A 19,712-nucleotide genomic window follows, 5' to 3' on the forward strand; every position below is an offset into this window, starting at 1 on the left:
TTATTTCAAAGCACTTCAAGCATTGCTAGGTGAATTTATTTTTTAAATTTTTGTTTAATTGCTTATTTTGGTTTTTATATTTGCATCTGATTCTGACTGAAAGGGGCACTCAGAAGCATTCAAAAACTCAACAGCTTAACAGACAGCAAAGCTGAGGGAACTCTTGGAGTCCATTAAAGATCTTCTCTGCAGTTCTGAAGTTGGGGTTTCTTCTGGACCATCCATGTAACCTGATTACATCACATACATCCCTTACTCGACATGGGAGATGGCTGCTTGGGCCCAGGAGGCTTTTGCCCAGCATGCTTTTCTTCCTATATTTGCCTTTGGTAAGTGCAGGACAGTAGCATATCCAAATAGTGCATTTGGACAGTGGGCCCCACTCGGCAAATCCTGGGTCAGTGTTGCTAATGCAAATGGGAATTTCCTAGTCTGGATAACATGGAATAAGTGCATATGCCTCTTAAATGCACTTCTGTAATTACACTCAGTCCTCAATATCTGCTAATTTACTATCTGTGGATCCGCACACCGGTGAGGCGAGTTAAACCCAGGCCCAACTCAAGTTTTTTTGAAAACATCTATATAAATGTACACATAGAGATAACCAACACTGCCTATATAAATAATGATCAGTTTCCAGACCACTTACGTCAAGCAGCTCCCCCCCTTCACTGTTCTAATAGAGAGCAGTCTTTGTTTACACAGCTGCATCCTGTGATTTCAAAATCCATCTCTGCTTGCTAGTTTCAATACATTCAATGGAGGTGGTTTGTTAGCTAAATAATTTCCTTACAGCATTTAACATTTTAGTTTATTAATATTTTTAGATTATAGAGCATATTTGTGTTTATTTGGGCAGCATATCAAGTATAAAAGAGAGGGCCTGAGTTGTATCTGCAGTTTGTTATCTGTGAGAAGTCTGTACCCCTGTCCCTTGCAGATAATGAGGACTTGATGCAGTCCATGATTTTGTAATCTATTCAATAACATGCAATAAAAAAATTGCTCTGATGTAGCTTCTTTAACAATTTAAGATACATTTATGAGATATTGTAGCTAGCAAATAACAGCTCGGTAGAAGAAGTAGGATTTAAAGAACTCTAAAGGATGAGCAAAAGGTAAGGGGCCAGGGAATGTTTTTACAGAGGATGCTCCAGAGTTTATGCTCTGGATATTTAAAAGCACAACCACCAATGGTGAATCATTTAAAAATGGGCATGTACAAAAAGTCAGAGTCAAATGAATGCAGAGGACAATGGGGCGGGAGGAAGTTACACAAACAGAATGATTGTAGCCAGGGAGGGATTTGAAAACAAGGGAAGAATTTTTGAAGTGTGAGGCTTTTCCAGACTGGGACTCAATATTGCTCAGCAAGTAGAGAGGTAACAGATGTACAGGTCCCTCTGGAAACTTAGGACATGAACAGGAGAGTAATTCAATTATTTGGATAGCATTCCCCAAGAAGCAATATACCTTCTGTTTTATGGTACAAAGTTAAATTAGTAAATTGGTTTATTACTGTCACATGTACCGAGGTAGAGTGAAAAACTTTGTTCTGCATGCCATCCATACAGATCATCATCACATCAGTACATCGAGGCGGTGCAAGGGAAAAGCAATAACAGAATGCAGAATATAGTGTTACAGTTACAGAGAAAGTGCAGTGCAGGCAGACAATGAGGTGCAAGGCCATGACAAAGTAGATTGTGAGGCCAAGAGTCCGTTTTATCATACTAGGTGACCATTCAATAGTCCTAACAGCAGGATAGAAGCTGTCCTTGAGCAGTTATTCTAATGGACTGAAGTTTCAACTGCCACACAACAGAAAAACTGAACTACAAAAGGCTGAGGGAAGATTACATGATTCAGCTAACTGATGCAAGGTTAGATTCAGGACCAGATGGATATCACATCAACAGGGAAAAATTGAGTTGGTTTTGTGTTAAAATTATGAACTAGCTTTATATTGAGGACATTTTTTGGTAGGGGGAAGGGGAAGATACAGGGGATTTATCAAGTCGAAGTATCTTGGAGAAAAATGCATTTTCCTCTCTATGAATAAAGTGCAAAGATTTAAGAACACGTCAAGTACTTGAACGTTTATTTGCAAGTTGATGGATCTAATATACTGATATGACTGCTCAGCTGGGCCTGAACCCACACTGTCCAGAGCTCTTGGTTGCTAAATATCACCTTCACCACGTCCAGCTGTTTAAAATGAAAGCTTTTTACATATCCTTGTATGCAGAGTCTGCAGTAAAACTTGCTGCAATGTTTAATCAATTGATGGTGAACTACTCCAATATACACCCAGCTTGTAAGAAACTTTACAGCTGTTGAGTACGTGCTCCATTGAACCACATGCATGCTACCTGGATTGCCAAGAGACTTCTGAAGTAATCATCTAGCAGATGAAAGAGCCCCGAGCGTTAGTTCTAATCATAGCATATCTGGAACTGCACAGCATGTTAAGAAGCATATTTTTTGCAGGTGTGGTGCAAAATTAAATGCAGAAAACACACTCTATGTGTTTCTTTTTAACAAAAGCTGATGTTGCAATTTTTGCTTTTTCTGGAAAACTCCATTGCTTAATCTTCAATTACTAGTAAATTATTTCAACTCATGCTTAGATAAGACCTTAAATTCACAAATCCAAGATTACTTGGATTATTTCTAATTTATGTCTGAAAAGTAGTAAATTTCACGTGTCTATAATCATCAGAAGTATGCCACATTAGATTTAATAAAGAGCAATGGGCCAAATTTAATTATCAGGCAAAAAAGGCAGAGATATTTATCTATTAGTAATTAAAATAACATGACATATTGGAAGACAGAATTCCTTTTGGATATTTGCCTTAAAATTATTGATCTAAGTTAAGCACAACTCAATACACAACTGGGGTAAAAAAAAGAGGCAAATATTTTTACCTTCAGGTATATCAAAATCAAATGAGAAATCTATAAAAAGCTTAAGATTAATGCAGGATTTGGAAGAAGAACCCAAAACACTATTAAGAATCCCGCTTAATGGTAATGATGACAACAACAGAATGGGACCGTGCCGGTACAGAAACTAAACTATGCCATTAAGGGGTAAAACAGCAGAACATCAATGAGAGGTGTTCAATTAGGAATTTAATGCAATACAGAACCAATTTTTTGACATTCCAGGGGCAACTGTTGTTGCCAGAAAACTGATGACAGAAGATGCGAGAGACAATGCAAAACTGAAAGAAATAACATGCAGAAAGACAAGAACTACCACAGATCCTGGTTACTGGATGATAAAAAGGCATTGTTAAAAGTCAGATGCATAAAAAAGAAAATACAAGAGGTATCAAAATAAGCAGAAGGTTTAATCAGGAGCCCACTAAACACGGATAATAGTCATATTGTAAATGAAATGCTGGAAACTGTGAACATGTTGAATAATTACTTTGCATCAGTAGGTGCAGTAGAAAAGGCTAACACACTAGAAATCCCAACAACACTAATACTGAATCAGCAATGGAAAGTCATTAAAAATCAAAGTGAATGAAGTAACAATATGAAGACAAAAATATCACACAGTTGGATCCCATCTTATTGATGTCACAGGCATAGTTTTTCAAAGCTCACTGTCTTTTTGGATTGAAAAAATGTGCATTACATTTCACTTTATAAGTTGAGAGAGTGAATTTATAAAGAGAAATCATGCCTGACAGATCTAATTTCATGTTTTGAAGAGAAGTGGACAGGAGAATTTCTATGTATATTTATATGGCTTTCTAGAAGGCACATGATGAAGTCCCTTTTAAGAGGTTATTAGCTAAAATTGAACTTCATTGAACTGAGCGCAAATTATCAACCTGCTTATGAAAGCACTTGAGTGGCAGGAAACAGCATGAGAGATAATGGTCAGGTCAGATATGACTAGGTACAGAAAATAATTACAAAAGTTAATGATATATCTGGTTTGCTACCGCTGTACAAAGTTCTACAGAGACGGCACCAGGAACACTATGGGTAGTTCTGAATACCATTCCTTAGAATGGATATATTGGCTTTGGGGAGTGCAATGTGGATTTACGAGAATTTTTCAAAATTATTAAGAGAGTGCATTCCCCAGCACATTGACAATCAAAACAAAATTTGATTGAAATTTATGGGGAATCAATAGGATAGATCAGGAGTACACATTTTGCTATTTGGAGATTCTAGGAGTTGGGGGGCAGTGGGGTGGTGGGAAGCTAAAAGTTATAACTAGGCATTTCAAGATTAAAGTTAGGGAACACTTCTGCATCAAAAGGATGGTTATAGGGTGGTATCCCCCTCCCATCAGGCAGAAGATACAAAAACCTGAAAGCACGTACCACCAGGCTCAAGGACAGCTTCTATCCTGCCGTTATAAGAGTATTGAATGGTTCCCTAGTACCATAAGATGGACTCTTGACCTCATTATCTACCTCATCATGTTCTTGCAGCTTATTGTCTGCCTGCACTGCACTTTCTTTCTAACTGTAACACTTTATTCTGCATTCTGTTATTGTTTTCCCTTGTACTACTTCAATGCACTGTTGTAATGAAATGATCTGTATGGATGGCATGCAAAACAAAGTTTTTCACTGTACCTCAGTACGTGTGACAATAATAAACCACTTTAAAATTATCACTCAACCACAATGTTAATGGATGCTAGGTCAATTGTCAGATCTAAATCTAACATTAGACGAAGGTATTAAGGGATACAGGACAGCATAGTGCAAGTTAAGTGACATACCAGCCACAATTTCAGTGAACAGTGGAACAGGCTCAAGATGTTAAATGACATTCCTACTCTTTTTATATTAGAACAGATCTGATCCTTACAGTACACCAGTTTGTTGGTGAGAACTGAATTTCTGATAGCTTCCCCCCCCCCCCCCCCCCCCACCCCACAAAAACCTATTGTACTTAAAAGTGCAGCGATTTCCTGAAATATGGACAACTGGTTTGAACAGTACTTAAATTCAACAATCCCAAATCCCACTACCTCATAAAGGTTGGCATACTTTGGGAAGGCCTCTTCATTTGAGGAAAAAAAAACTGCTGCAGGAACTCAGCAGATTAGATAGCATCTGCGGAGGCAGAGGGATGGTCGACGTTTTTGGTTGAAACCTTGCATCCGGACTGAGAATATAGAGGGGAGAGAGCTAGTATAAAGAGCAGAGGGGGAGGGGTGAGTCAGAAGCTGGCAGGTGACAGGTGGAACCAGGTGGGGAGGTAGAGGGGTGGGTGGTATTCAGAGACAGCGGTTGGTGGGTGATAGGTAGAAACAGATTAGGAGAGAGAAAAGGGGGCACATGGAGCCAAGTAGGGAGAGTGGGAGGTGGAGCCAGAGAGAGGTGATAAGTGGACACACAAGAGGCTGCGGATGCTGGAATCTGATAAGTTGAACCATATAAAGAAGGGATGATGGGCATTTGGAACCAGTTGCAGGAGGGGTAGGAAACATAGTAGTTAAGTGTGTACATGGTAGGCATATGGAACCAGGTGAGGGATGGGAGCACAACTGGGTAAAGGGGGGGCTGGGGGGTTTGGAAAGAGAAGGGTGAGAGAGCCTGGGTTGATCAGGAGGAGAGAGAAAGGAACACAGGGGGTTGCGGGTTACCTGAAATTGGAAAATGCAATTGGGTTGTAGATGACCAAGGTGGAACATAAGGTGTTGTTCTTCGAGTTTGTATTTGGCCTCACCCTGGCACTGGGGAAGGCTGTGGACAAGCAAGTCACTGTAGGAATGGGAAGGGGTGTTGAAATAATATGTAACTGGGAGCTCAGGATGGCCTTTGCAGACAGAGCATAGGTGTTCTGCAAGAAATTTCATGTTTGACTATTGAGTATTGGCAGAAGTCTAAGCCACAGTACTACATTTAGGATGCCAACCATTGTAGCAATGTTACCATAAGTAGTCCAAGCTTGGATAGGCTGAAACCATCTCTTGTTTCCATGATAAAACAAGTTCAGTTGCCCACCAGTTGCTTTCTAACAAAAAAAACATTTAACATTTTGTCTTTGGGGGCCCAAGCCATGATTTTTAACCTGAAGCCTCAGCTGGTCCCTATATCCATTCCTTGGATGGCCAGCATACATCTCACCAGGCATACTTCCTCCGACCATATTCTGCAGTCCTTTACTGGCCTGATGTGGGAACTCCGAGAGTCCCTGAAATCTCCTAAGGTGATGGATTTGTGTGTTTCCTGATTTATTTTCCAGCAACTATTGTCAACCATTATCAAAATTGTGGTGGGAATGTGTGGACCATTGACTGCACAATGTACAGATGAGAGAGTTAACATACTTTTACCACTGACTTTTAACGTAAGAACCCCCCCCATACTAGTATTTTGACTTTATTCTTATATTTTAATCAACATTTCAGCACAATCTCAGTTCACAAATCTAAAATTCCCTTACCAATTCTTCACAGTTTGAATACTGTAGCCACATTTTATAATTTTAATTTTGCCTTTCTTTTTTAAAATAATTACATCCTTTGCAATGCTCACACAAGTTTAATGGTTACCTTGCCATGCAAAATGATCTTTTGCTGTGGCAGTCTGGATTACATCTTCATATCCCCAGAATGGGCAAAAATAATTTTGTACAAATCGCTATTTTAATGAAGTACTTACATCAAGACCTTTACTGATGAATGCCAGCACTGCATCTAGACAAATAAGAGTCCCAGAACGACCAATCCCTGCACTACAGTGGGCAATTAAGGGGCCAGAATGTTTGATGCATCTCAAGGCAGTGAGAAAGTCAACTAACTGTTCCGGTTGTTCTGGAGTCCCATGGTCTGGCCAGGCAGTAAAGTTCAGGTGGGTTATTTGTCGTGATTCACCGCTCTATATAAATAAAAGAATAGTTTTAGTATCAGAATTCAAACCACACAGCAATCCCCATCTGGAAGCAATAATCAAATGGATATGTGAAGGCCAGTATTCCTTTGGACCTAAAACCTGAGTATGTTATACTTCCAATGATTTAAATCCACCAGATTCAGATAACATGAAAAGGTCTGGCAGTCTCCAGGTGGAGGCCCATATACTGAAGTATGAGGGAAGAAAGTCAGCTGTTGGGGCCAACCGGCTTCTACTTAGAAGAATTCAGCAGCTGGCACCTTGGGAACAACATAGCCAAGGCAAGGAGTTGGCCATCTAATTTGTTGCAGCATTTTGCGGTACAGTGTACATCATCAGTTATCACGCTGTTCTATGTTATTATAAAGAAACAAATCAGGATGGTGCATATGCTATTTTGTACATACCCACATGTCATTCATCTCAATTTTACGAATAATAAATTCTCTGAGTATTTCACTACTTCGAAGGATTATTTTCAATCTGTTGTTTATCATCATGGATTGGTCCTGAAGTTCTGGCCAGTATCTTTGACATTTGACTTTTCCACCTTCGACCTCCAGGGTCATCATGGCAATGACATTAGATTTCTGTTCCCAAACCATTTGCCAGAAGTCTGCCATTGTGTGAGGTAGCGGTCCTTGACATGCAATATATGTGCACTCTTTTTCATCCACAGGAATCCTTATAAAGCTAGCATTAATGTATCCATGCTCTTCTCCAAGAGGAACCCGTGTGCCATCATCTACAGTTAATATGCAAATAATTGAATGAGTAATTATTTTTTCATATCAAACCCATGTTAAGATAGAATTAGATGAATTATGTAAAAGTATATGAATAATTACTTTCTTTTATAAAGTTATATGAAAAATTGTGATGGTTATACATTGAATTCAGTCTTATTAAAACAGAATAAAAATAGAAAATGCTGGAAACACTCAGCAGGTCAAGCGATATCTGTGGAAAGAGAGAATTAATGTTTCAGGTCAAAAACCCTTCATCTCTCCTGAAGGTTCTGAAGAACTATATTCAGAATTAGGAGATCCATTGTTACGAAAAGTTCAGGTCTTGAATGAATAGTGTATTATCCTTACAAAGAATGGGTGGTCTGAATCTGTTCTTGTTACAAAGAGCTATCAAAACCCTGGAGAAATTATCTTTAACTGTATTTGTTTTCTCTATATGGTCTCCACAAATTTCATTTGTGTTTTAAATAATCCAGATAAATTCACAATTATTTTGATTTATCAGGTACAGTAAAATTCTGATAATCTGCCATCTGACCATGTGGAAATCCCAATGGCTCAGCATCTGGCTCATCAGGAGATATTAGCAATTTCCGCTCACCAGAGCCTCCATTCCCTCACTCCCTTCCCACTTGTCAGGGTCCTTCCTACACACCAGGGCTCCCTGACAACTCACTGGATCCCCATTTCCAGCACTCTCCAACCTGTCACCATGGGCTGGTTCCCACACTCCCTAACCATCTGCTGGAGCACAGGTTCACATACTCCGCTCTGCGCTCCCTTGAAACTTACTGGGTTCACTTAAATGTTACTGCGAATTTAAAAAGTGAATTAAAAGTGTGTATTAATAAAAATAATATCCAATATTTCAGAAAATCTGCAAGACCAGCACCACCAAAGTCCCGAGTGTGCCAGATTAATAGAGTTTCACCACATTTGAGGCTGTTTGGACCTGTTAGCTTTTCTTAAGGTTGTCATGTTTATACAGTATATCCAATACCTTTGGTCTGTACTAAATGATTGTTATTTATGTGACAATCAAACAATTGAGAATCCCTGCTTTATACTTACAAGGTAGTATATTTTTATATCGGTTCTTCCTCCTGTTCTCTTTTGTTTGTCCAATTAAACATTCATCTAAAGGTGTCAGGTCCTGCAGATGCTATTGAAATATACAACTTCAGATTAATAAAGTATGATGTTCTTTTACAAAACACTGCCTAATACCTTGACTAAAAAGTATCCTGAGACTGTGATTCCCTCATTCTAGACTTGCCAGCCAGAGAAAACACACTCCCACATCCAAACTGGATACCCCTGCAGAATTCTGTACATTTCAATGAGATCTCCTCTCAACCTTCTAATATCTCCATTTACAGTAATTGCGCCACCCCAAGAATTAGTCCACTGAACTCTTGCTGCATTCCCTCCATGACAAGTATATTCTTTTTTAGGTAAGGGGACCAAAACTGCATACAATACTCCAAGTGTGGTCCTACCAAGACTCTGCATATTTGTGGTAAGGCATCATGCTCCTGTACTCAAAACCTCTTGCAATGGAAGACTAACACACCATTCACCTCCTTAATTGCTTACTGCACACTTACATGTTTGCTTTCAGTGATTTTTGTATAAGAGCACCCAGGTCCCTTTGCCCCAATCTATCAGCATTTTCCTGATAGTGGATAAGTTTACATTTATTTTTATTGCACTGCATCTTCCATATATTTGCCTACTCACTTAACTTATCGTCTTGAAGCCTCTTTGCTTCCTGACAACCCACAATTTCACCCAGTTACATCTCACTGGCAAACTTAGAAATATTACATTTAGTTCCCTTGCCCAGATCACTGGTATATTTTGTAAACAGCTGGGATCCAAGCACTGATCCTTGTGATACTCTTCGAATCACATCTTGCCATGCTGAACAGGGCACATTTATCGGGCTATTGGGTAGAACGTACCCATTATTTACTACTTTCCGTTTCCTGCCTGTCAATCAATTACCAATCAAAGCTTGTATGTTACCCTAATCCCACCTGCTTTGACTTTGCACACTAATCTCTTATGTGAGACTTTAAAAAGATCTTCTGAAAATCCAAACACAGTGCATGCATCTGCTTTCCCTTATCTATTCTACCAGTTACATTCTCAAAAAGTTTCAGGTAATTTCCCAAACACAACTTCCTTTCATAAAGCTGATGACTTTCCAAATCCCATCTAAGTGTCCTGTTATCATATCCTTTTTAATAGACTCCAGTATTTTTCCTACTACTAATGTTAGGTTTAACTAGTCTATAGTTTCCCATTTCCTCTTTCCCTCCTTTTTTAAATAGTGGAGCTACATTTGTCACCAACTTGCAGGAATTGTTCATTATCTTTAACTTTGGAAGATGATAACCACTGCATCCACTATTTCCATGATGATGTAGAAAAAGATACCATTTGGTACTCTGTGATGCAGGTTATCAGGCCCTGGGATTTATCATCTTTCAGTCCCATTATTTTCTCCAACACTTTTTCTATACCAATATCCTTCAATTCCTCCTTTTTGTTACATTCTTGGTTTCCTAGCATTTCTGGAAAATTATTTGCATCCTTTTCCATGAGGACTGAACCAAAGTATTCAGTTAATTTGTTTTGCCATTCGCCCCCCCCTTCTTTATGGTCTCTCTTTTTTCTACTTAAAAAGGAACCTACACTCTTAATTTCAGAACATACCTCAAATTCTAGCGTCGGAATATTTTGTTCCAGCAATCCATGTAACGTCTTAATGATCGCCTCCAATTTAGAGCCTGTATACTGGCTTTCAGGGGGAACCTTTACAACTGAAAGGGCAATAAGCTTCTCTCTGGTTACTGGCCAATCTTCTGTAGTAGTTTAATAAAGAAAAAAGTGATCAACTTAATGCAATAACTGTGAACAAGGCACAGCATTACTAATTGTGATTCAGATACTCTTATTGCTATAACATAGCAAAATTATATTTCCACAATTTCTGGTGCACGTTAATTAATTTTATTATAAAGTAAAGCTTGTTGCATTTAGTCAAATATTACATATGCAGATATATCCATTAAACTGCATCCTATTTTGCAGTAATACAGAGAGTAAAATCTTTCCCAACCATACTCTGTAGCTTTATTTACTTGAGAAATATAGAGGAATTGAGGAATACATAGATATATATCCTTACAAGGCCACTTTATATTCCCAATGTGCAGCCTTGATCAGTTCAGCACCCATGTTTTGGCTTTCAGGGGCACCGTTACAATAGGAAGGGAGCAAAGCTATTTCTTCCATCATTGTCCTGGGTACAGCCTTCCATCTAGATCCTGGCTCCCAGCAAATCGTGATGTCACAGTGCAGTGCAGGGGCTGCCTCAGTGCAAGCAGCTATCTGCAGTCACAGTACAACTCTGACACCCAATGAGGGCCTGTTCCCAGTCACACTGGCTGTCAAATTTGCCTCTGATATTCATAAATGTTCAAAATCTCTCAAAAGTCATCAAACAAAAAAAATAAAAATTACCACAAGTTAACAGACTTAAATACACACACACAAAAGCACCAAATAAAAACACTTAAATTACAATAAATCAAATAAAAAGCTTTATTTACCTTTCCCTCAGTAGCTAATGTCTTTCATTCTGATTCACCCTTATGCAGGTTCAACAGACAAGATACACAGCTGAGCTGGAAGCCTACACTGGCCACCAGCAGTATAGTGCAGGGGCAGGGAAAGCAAGTCCCAGTATAAGTGCAGGTGTCCTTGATCTACATCAGTGTTGCACCAATTAACAGCCCAGAATCTCATTGCCAGTAAACAGAAACTGTCAGATCCCAAGGATGTTGACTATTTTGTTTAGAAATGACTTTGGGAATCTGGGATAAAAATGGCATCATAATGATTTCAGATTATTATAAATGTTAAACCTTTTCTGAACATCTGTTGTGAGTAGTTAAGGGAAAAAAAAACTGTAAGGAAAATCAGAGGGCTGGGTTTTGGGGGTAAACATCAGCAATTTGGACAAAACTAACTTTCCACTAATAAGTGGCAGAAAGCTTAAGGTTCCCTTGCAAGCTTGTCGAATGCAACATCCTTAAACATCCTGGCAGTTCTTACTTCTCTATACTATTCTCTGCTGTTGGATTGCAGTCCAAAATTGCGCCAATTCCAAAGAGCTCAAATTAGGAAAACTGATCAAACAATACATACCATGTAATATAGTGAAGTATGCAGGAACTTAATCGGCTGGGCTTCCCACTGACTTCAGAACCTGGGCCATTTTATTGTTTTACAATTTGGTATTGCAATTCAATTGTCAAAAATTCAAAAATCAAAAATCAGTATTCCAAATTATAAATATGGTTAATAAAAACAATAGTATTCTACCTTTGGGTGAATGGTCCTGCTGAAGAGAATCAATTGGAAGTTCTTCACTGCCCCAGGTAATTTCATCCTCTTCTGTGTTGTTCAGGCTGGGTACCCTACAGTGATTCAATGATCACATAGTGGTCATTACACATGGTATTGGCAGCAGAAGTCTACATTTAACAGATCATAACATTATTGGGTAACTATCATCTAGCAGTACAAAACCAAAAAAAAAATCAGTAATTGTTTGACAAATATATTTGCTTCAGATATACAAGTCATTTTAATAAACATAATGCACCACAAATTCAAGTTCAAAATTTCATTTTACAATCAAGGCAAATTAAAATATCTGATTAGACTATTGTGCTTAAATTATTTTGAGCAGGTGGATATGACGCAGAATCCTGGTTATCGAGGAGCATAGCTCTCTTCATTGCATTATCATTTGGGGTATATTACCTTTCTGAGGCTGTATCTTTAATGGAGGATTCCTGGATTATATTTTCTATATTTGCTGAAAAATGGTAGCAATTTTTTCTAGCTGGCTGTAATATTAAAAAAAATTATTATTAAACAGAAACAACAAATAAAACAAACATCAATACATCAAAGAAAATCAAACAGCTGTAATCCCACAAAAACTGCACTGTTTTCTCAACACCAATAAACATTGATAACCATTCTTTGTAAGCTCATCAGGCGCACTTGAGTAAATGAAACTGAACTATTGGCTCCAGTTTTTAAGTGGGGACATATGAACCCATTGATATGGTGGGAATTGGAGGGGGTGGGTTGACGCAGTGAGAATTGGAAGGGGTGGGTGTAGGCGATGGGGGAAGGGGGAGGAACTTGTAGCCAAGAACGTAGATGATTGTCTTTCTTGAAGGGCTCAGAGGAACATTATTATACAATGAAGTTCATCAATTATACAATGAAGTTCATCAATTATACAAGGACATAAGAAGAGCAGAAGTAGGGCAGAAACCCCTTGAGAAAGGCATGTCTAATCCTGTACTGCAAGTCTATTTTCCAACCTGACACCTATTACTCAATTCCCTTCATGTTCAAAAATCTATTGATCTTAAGCCTCAAGTATTCTCAACAATTAAGCATCCACAAATCTTCATGAAATTTCCCTCATCTCAGTCCTAAGTGACTGACCTCTTAAACTGGAAAACCTGCCGCAGAGCTTGTCATTCTGGAATATGCTATTAGAGGAAACAATCTCCCAACATTTACTCTGTTAACCCTTCTCAGAATCTTTTAAGTCTCAATGAGATCACCTCTATTTCTTCTAAACTCAGTAGGTATGGACCAATCATAGTATGATCCTCTGATCCCAAGAATTAACGAGTATACTCACACCTCACTGACTCCAAGATAAAAATATCATTCTTCAGATATGGAAAATAAAACTATACACAGATGCGTCCTCATCAAAACCTTACATGATTACAGAGGGTTATGCTCTTCACGTCTGCTGAGCCTTTTCATTGCCAGGATATTCCTCACTGTCACTGTCCCACTCCTCCCTCAACTACCATTTGGACTGTCAATAAACTTGTTGATTGGGATCTGATGAAACCACTATGCAAGAAGAGGAATTATGTTTCCTTACAAAGCGCATGACAGCCAATGAATTGCAGTTGAAATGTAATCACTGACAAATACAGCAACTACATTCATTGTGGAACATCTCACAAATATCAACAATGAAAATAGATAAATAATCTGTTTTGGTGGTATTGATTAGAGTCATAGAGCATGGAACCAGCCTAGATTATATGGTGTAATCCTGCTCTTAGGTCCTGAAGAGAAGAGAGCCACCAACTATGCTGACTCACCAGACGTGAACAGCTGTTACGGCCCACCATGATTCCTGCACACATGCAGCTTGCCCACAGTGCATCAAAGCATTGAGAATACCAATAAAAAACACACAAATTATGACTTGCAAATTTAAAAAAAACTGTCTACCATCTGTCATCTCACACTTCCATTTCATCTTTAATTTCTGAACATAATGCATGGTACAGTAATGTAGTGGTTAGTGTAACTCTATTACAGCGCTAGTGACCCGGATTCAATTCCAGCCCCTGTCTGTAAGGAGTTTGTACGTTCTCCCCATGTCTGCGTGGGTTTCCTCCGAGTGCTCCGGTTTCCTCCCACATTCCAAAGACGTGCGGGTTAGGAAGTTGTAGGCATGCTATGTCGGCACCGGAAGTGTGGCGACACTTGCGGGCTGCCCCCAGAACACCCTACGCAAAAGGTGCATTTCACTGTGTGTTTCGATGTACATGTGACTAATAAAGATCTGATCTAATGTTGCTGTCCAATTTATTGTCACCCAATCGAAATTTTCTTCAAAAAACTAGCTCTTTCCATATCTGAAGCACTGCCACCCCTTTCATCTCACTAACAATCACAATGATAATGACCATTCTTTCATCTCCTTAAACTCAACACAGGTGAAAGCTCTTTCGACCACTCCATCCAATTCAAGCGTAGTACATGCCCTCGTTTTTCCAATCGTCCAACGTATTCCCCAATGTTTTCTGCCAGAAACAGCATTCCAACATTTATTTCATCTCCCTCTTGGGCTGGAGTGTATGTGGTTTGACCAGCTACCAGTGCTGGCTCCAGAGCTGCACTAACCATTTGCTGCTGCCTGGCCCGCAGCTACTATAAGTGTTTTTAAACTGAGGTTATGTAAATAACTAAAAATGAGTAATCTTTTGGAAAAAAATAAACACATGTTAAACAAGTGTTAATTAACTAAAACATAAATATGCAGAGAAAAAGAAAAACAAAACTAAACTTACCTTTTCAATTACAATCAATGATCCCATTTGTATGAAGGGGGAGAGGAGGTTACACAATAGGAATGCCAGCAATGGCTGATATAAATCTGAGGAGGCAGATACAAAGTGCATCTGGCCCCTTGATTCAGTAAACCATGGAATGCCTCTTGAGCTGCTGGCGAATAAGAACAGAGGATGAAATTGTGCTTGTGTCAGCATGATTCGGCCCCTTGGTGCTGAATGAGTGTGCAGAGAACGCTGGAAGGTTGTTGGGGATTACTCAGTAGATGAGAATATTTAGGTTTGCAATAGATAGTCATGGAATGAATCATATATGGGAATAGGGTGGGAAAGTGATGTTAGAGAATTGATGTTTTTGAAGAGCAGAACTGCTTTGAGGGTTGCATGGTTGTCTTTTGCCCGTATTATGGCAACATGGCGCTGGAGCATGGTGACTCGTTGCAAGCTGCTCTCTACAGATCTACTCTTTACCCTTACTATAATTGTTCTACACTTTTAAATTTAAATTCTATGTCACTTACTATCTAAGGGAAAAAAAAGGGAGAGGGGGGAGTGGTTACCGGATTAGAGAGTATGAACTATAAGGAAAGGTTGGACAAGCTCGGGTTATTCTCCTCAGAGCGTTGGAGCCTGAGGAGACATGATAGGGGGTTTTTTTTTACAATTATGAGAGGGATAGATAGGGTAGACAGTCAGAATATTTTCCCCAGGGTATAAATGTCAAACACCAGAGGACATGCTTTTAAGGTTTTAAGGTTGGGGGGGGGGGGGGTGGGGGGCGCGAGAGTTTAAAGGCGACATGAGTGGCAAGTTTTTTTTGTGCAGAGAGTGGTAGGTGCCTGGAGTAGATTACCAGGGGTAGTAATGGAAGCTGGCAGTTTGGTGGAATTTAAGAGGCTTTTAGATAGACACATGAATATGTAGGAAATGGAGGGATATGGATGATACACAGCAGGAGGACATTCAGTATAACTTGGCATCAAGATTGGCACAACATTATGGTCCAAATGGCCTGTTCAGTGCTGTACTGTTCTATGTTGTATAAAAAGAGCTACAAGTTGTAACTGTTAAATACCTCAGGGGAGTCTTCAGGCAGGGAAAAACCTTCACAATCTGTATCTTCTGATTTGACAGACTTCTCTTCTTCCTTCTGTTCACTTAAATATTTAGAATGACCAGGTTCCTCCATAAGGAGTGGACTATTCTCTGTTCAAGAAATAAAACAAATTAATGAATCTTTCCTTTCAAACCTTAATATTCAGTACAGTGAGGTTTGCCTTTCCAATTAGCTTTCCACCTCTGGAGTGCCCCATCTAACTTAAAGGGATGCCATCCTGTTAGCAACAGTGCCTGTAGTTTTTGAGCAGTGTATATTAGTTTAACAAAATGAATATTCTATACTTCTTTGGGTTTGATAGGCCCCAATTATTGAAACAACCAATGAAAATACCCTAAATGTTTTCAAAGAACATATTTTCTTCTCTGTCCTAACACACGGCAGCTAATATACAAATATCAAATACAAATTTACTGACGACACCACCACTGTTGGACGAATCACAGGTGGCGATGAGTCAGAGTACAGGAGCGAGATAGGGCACCTGGTTGAGTGGTGCCACAACAACAACCTCTTATTCAATGTCAGTAAAATGAAAGAATTCATTGTTGACTTCAGGAAGGGGAAGGAGGGCAAACATGCACCAGTCTACATTGCTGGACCACTGGTTGAGAGGATCAGCAGCTTTAAATTCCTGGGTGTTAACATAGTAGGTGACCTGTCCTGGGCCCAGCATACAGATGCAATCACAAAGAAGATGCGCCATTGCCTTTACTTTCTTAGAAGGCTAAGGCAGTTCGGTATATCACCGAGCACTCTAAGAAACTTCTACAGATGTACCGTTGAAAGTATTTTGACTGGTTGCATCATGGTCTGGTATGGCAATTCGAATGTGCAGGAACGTAAGAAGCTGCAGAGAGTAGTGGACTCTGCCCAGTACATCATGGGCACATCCCTCCCCACCATCAGTAGTATCTACAGGAGGTGTTGCCTCAAGAAGGCAACATCTATCATCAAAGATCCCCACCATCCGGGCCATGCCATCTTCTCACAGCTACCATTGGGCAGGAGGTACAGAAGCCTTAAGTCCCACACCAGCAGGTTCAAGAACAGCCACTTCCCTTCAACCATTTGGTTCTTGAACCAACGTGCACAACCCTAATCACTACCTCAGTATAGCAATACATTGACCACTTTGCACTACAATGGGCTTTGTTTTTTTGTTGTTCTAATCGTGTTCTTTCTTGTACAATTTTGTATAATTTATGTTTTTCTTGTGAATATCGTGTATCAGACGCTATGTGCCTGTGATGCTGCTGCAAGTAAGTTTTTCATTGCACCTGTGCATACATGTACTTGTGCATATGACAATAAACTCAACTTTAACTTTTTACAAAATGCTTTACTTTATATTTAAAATCCCATTTAGTAACTTTTCACTCAAAGTGTAGAACATTTTATTTTCCTTCCTATGATCCATTAACTAACTAGATGATCTCATGCTGTATGATAAACAGAATTTCATGATTATACTGGTAACTTCACCCAGGCCTAGGCCACTATAAAGTCTGAGATTAATTAGACTTCCTAAAGAATACTACATTCACCGACTGAGTAAGAGTGGTTCAAAATATCAGGGAGAGTAATGATTAGAATGAAATCCTAAATTGACAGAATCCTAAAGAGGGAAATAATTTTGGGTCAGAATCCTCAATCACAATGTTGGACCAGTGTTTTCAAATACATTGTTAACTGAGAACCTTCTGTGGCATTACTTTGGCTGGACGCAGAGAGAATCATACAGCCCAGTTCTGTGTTACAATCCTAACACCTCAAGCATTATTTTAGTTCAAAGGAAAGAGACTAAAATTGGTGGTGGAGGGGGGGGAGTGGAGGGGGGAAAGAATCTAAGTAATTGCCCCTCAACCGCATGTTACCTGCAGTATTTTTTGGTGTAGAGTTCATTGGATTCAAAGGAAAACAATTATTGGGTTCTGGCTGAATAATGTGAGAGAAACTGCAGCATGTCAGCTTCTTGGTTAGTGATATCACCTTAAACATGAAAGGGAAGAAAGATTTAGCAAAGATAGGGGTAGAATAATACAGGGAATGTCAGATGCTTCACGTTATAATTACTTCCCAGTCATGCTGCCATTTAAATATTTTGCATTAATGACATTTAAAATTGAGTACTGTGTACAACTGTCCTACATAATGGCTAACAAATGGTACATACAAGGTATTTGTAATGAAACTGTGATGCCACCTTTCAAGTTAGGCTACCCAACTTGCTAGTGGTCATTTACTTTGGCTGCCTGTCTCCGGACGTACTAACTTTGTGGAGTGTAGCTGAGTGGTTCTGCCTTCAATGGAGACCAAAGTCAGAAAATTCAGGGGCGCTTTTTGAAGGCAGGATGGCTACTTTCAGAATCAGAATGTTTAAGATCTGAGAAACCTGAAAGGGATTAAGCTTGATGTAATAATGGCAGAACGGAACAAAATGACAAAAGGTTCTTAAGCAGAATCACCAAGATTGGAACTAAATGATTACACTGAATCAATCCCCTCGGACAGCCAGTAACTAAAACATCGTGGCATAAAGGGAGATGGGCAAGTGAGAGCCTGAGAAGGAATAAAGTTACAAGAGATGGTATTAAGAATAAAACCAGGATATACCTGGAGTAGATGGACACTGGATACAATCCAATAGTGGGGGTAAAATGTAAAACTTTACAGGCCAAACCACTGCTAAAGAACAGCAAGAGTAAGTCTGATATTTGAGTATGGAGCTACGGGTTTGAAGTCCAATGGTGTTCAGAACTGTCAGAATCAGATTTATTATCATTGTCTTATATGATGTGAAATTTGTTGTTTAGTGGCAGTAGTACAGAGCAAAGACACAAAAAACTATAAATTATTAATTAAATAAATAGTGCTAAAAATAAAAGGAACAATGAGGTAGTGTTCATGGACCAATCAGAAATCTGATGGCGGAGGGGAAGAAGCTGTTCCTGAATCATTGAGTGTGGGTCTTCAGGCTCCTGTACCTCCTCCCTGATGTCCATCTTTACACATGGACATGAAATGTCTATCTTTACATTATAAATATGTCTATGTACACTGAACCAAATATTTGTCTTTGGTTGCCCACCATCCCACTGCACCCTCCATCTCAAAAGTATAATGTCAAGGTTTGAACCCCAGCCTAATGTTTTACTCTTACCTCGATCACTCTGCACCTTGGAGAAAGAAGATGCAGCATCAGCACCCTTGCTTGTATTGCTCACTTTGGAGAGAGATTTAACTCTTGACACAGTTAAAATCACCGTCCCCTTTGTTCTACGGACTGCTGTCACTGCTTCACTGTGGGAGAATCCAACTAAAGATTCACTATTCACCTGTGATTGAAGAATAAAAGTAATAGCAGGTGTGTGAGAGTTATTTTTGGAATCCAATCAATCGTCCTCCACTACGTGTGCAGTAGGATGAATTGTAATAAAGAGAGTGTGAATGAAATGTTACATTTAAACAGTTATAACTGTAAAATGCACTCAGTCTATATCCATAGACACACACAAAGTGCTGGAGGAACTCAGCAGGTCAGGCAGCATCCATGGAGGGAAATAAACAGTCGATGTTTCAGGCCGAGACCCTTCATCAGGACTGGAAAGGAAGAGGGCAGAAGCCGGAATAAGAAGGTCAGGGGGTGGGGGTGGAAGTACATGCAGGCAGGTAGGAGTGGGGGAGGGGGAGGGGGGAGGAGTAAGAAGCTGAGAGGTAATAGGTAGAAGAAATAAAGGTTCCCCACCTCCTTTAT

The 19,712-nt window shown here is 39.4% G+C and overlaps 1 protein-coding gene across 1 annotated transcript in view; it reads right to left on the reverse strand.

Annotated features, from left to right (window-relative positions):
• The window catches only part of ptpn13 (protein tyrosine phosphatase non-receptor type 13), a 210,003-nt gene that overhangs the window by 2,238 nt on the left and 188,053 nt on the right, over window positions 1–19,712 (reverse strand). Inside the window, 8 exon segments of the mRNA XM_052039324.1 lie at window positions 6,657–6,872; window positions 7,295–7,632; window positions 8,708–8,798; window positions 10,358–10,506; window positions 12,032–12,126; window positions 12,476–12,561; window positions 15,914–16,044; window positions 19,119–19,293. Of these exon segments, the coding sequence (XP_051895284.1) occupies window positions 6,657–6,872; window positions 7,295–7,632; window positions 8,708–8,798; window positions 10,358–10,506; window positions 12,032–12,126; window positions 12,476–12,561; window positions 15,914–16,044; window positions 19,119–19,293 (1,281 nt within the window).

This window comes from Pristis pectinata, chromosome 2, assembly GCF_009764475.1.
Source record: "Pristis pectinata isolate sPriPec2 chromosome 2, sPriPec2.1.pri, whole genome shotgun sequence".
In the NCBI taxonomy this organism is placed as follows: domain Eukaryota; kingdom Metazoa; phylum Chordata; class Chondrichthyes; order Rhinopristiformes; family Pristidae; genus Pristis; species Pristis pectinata.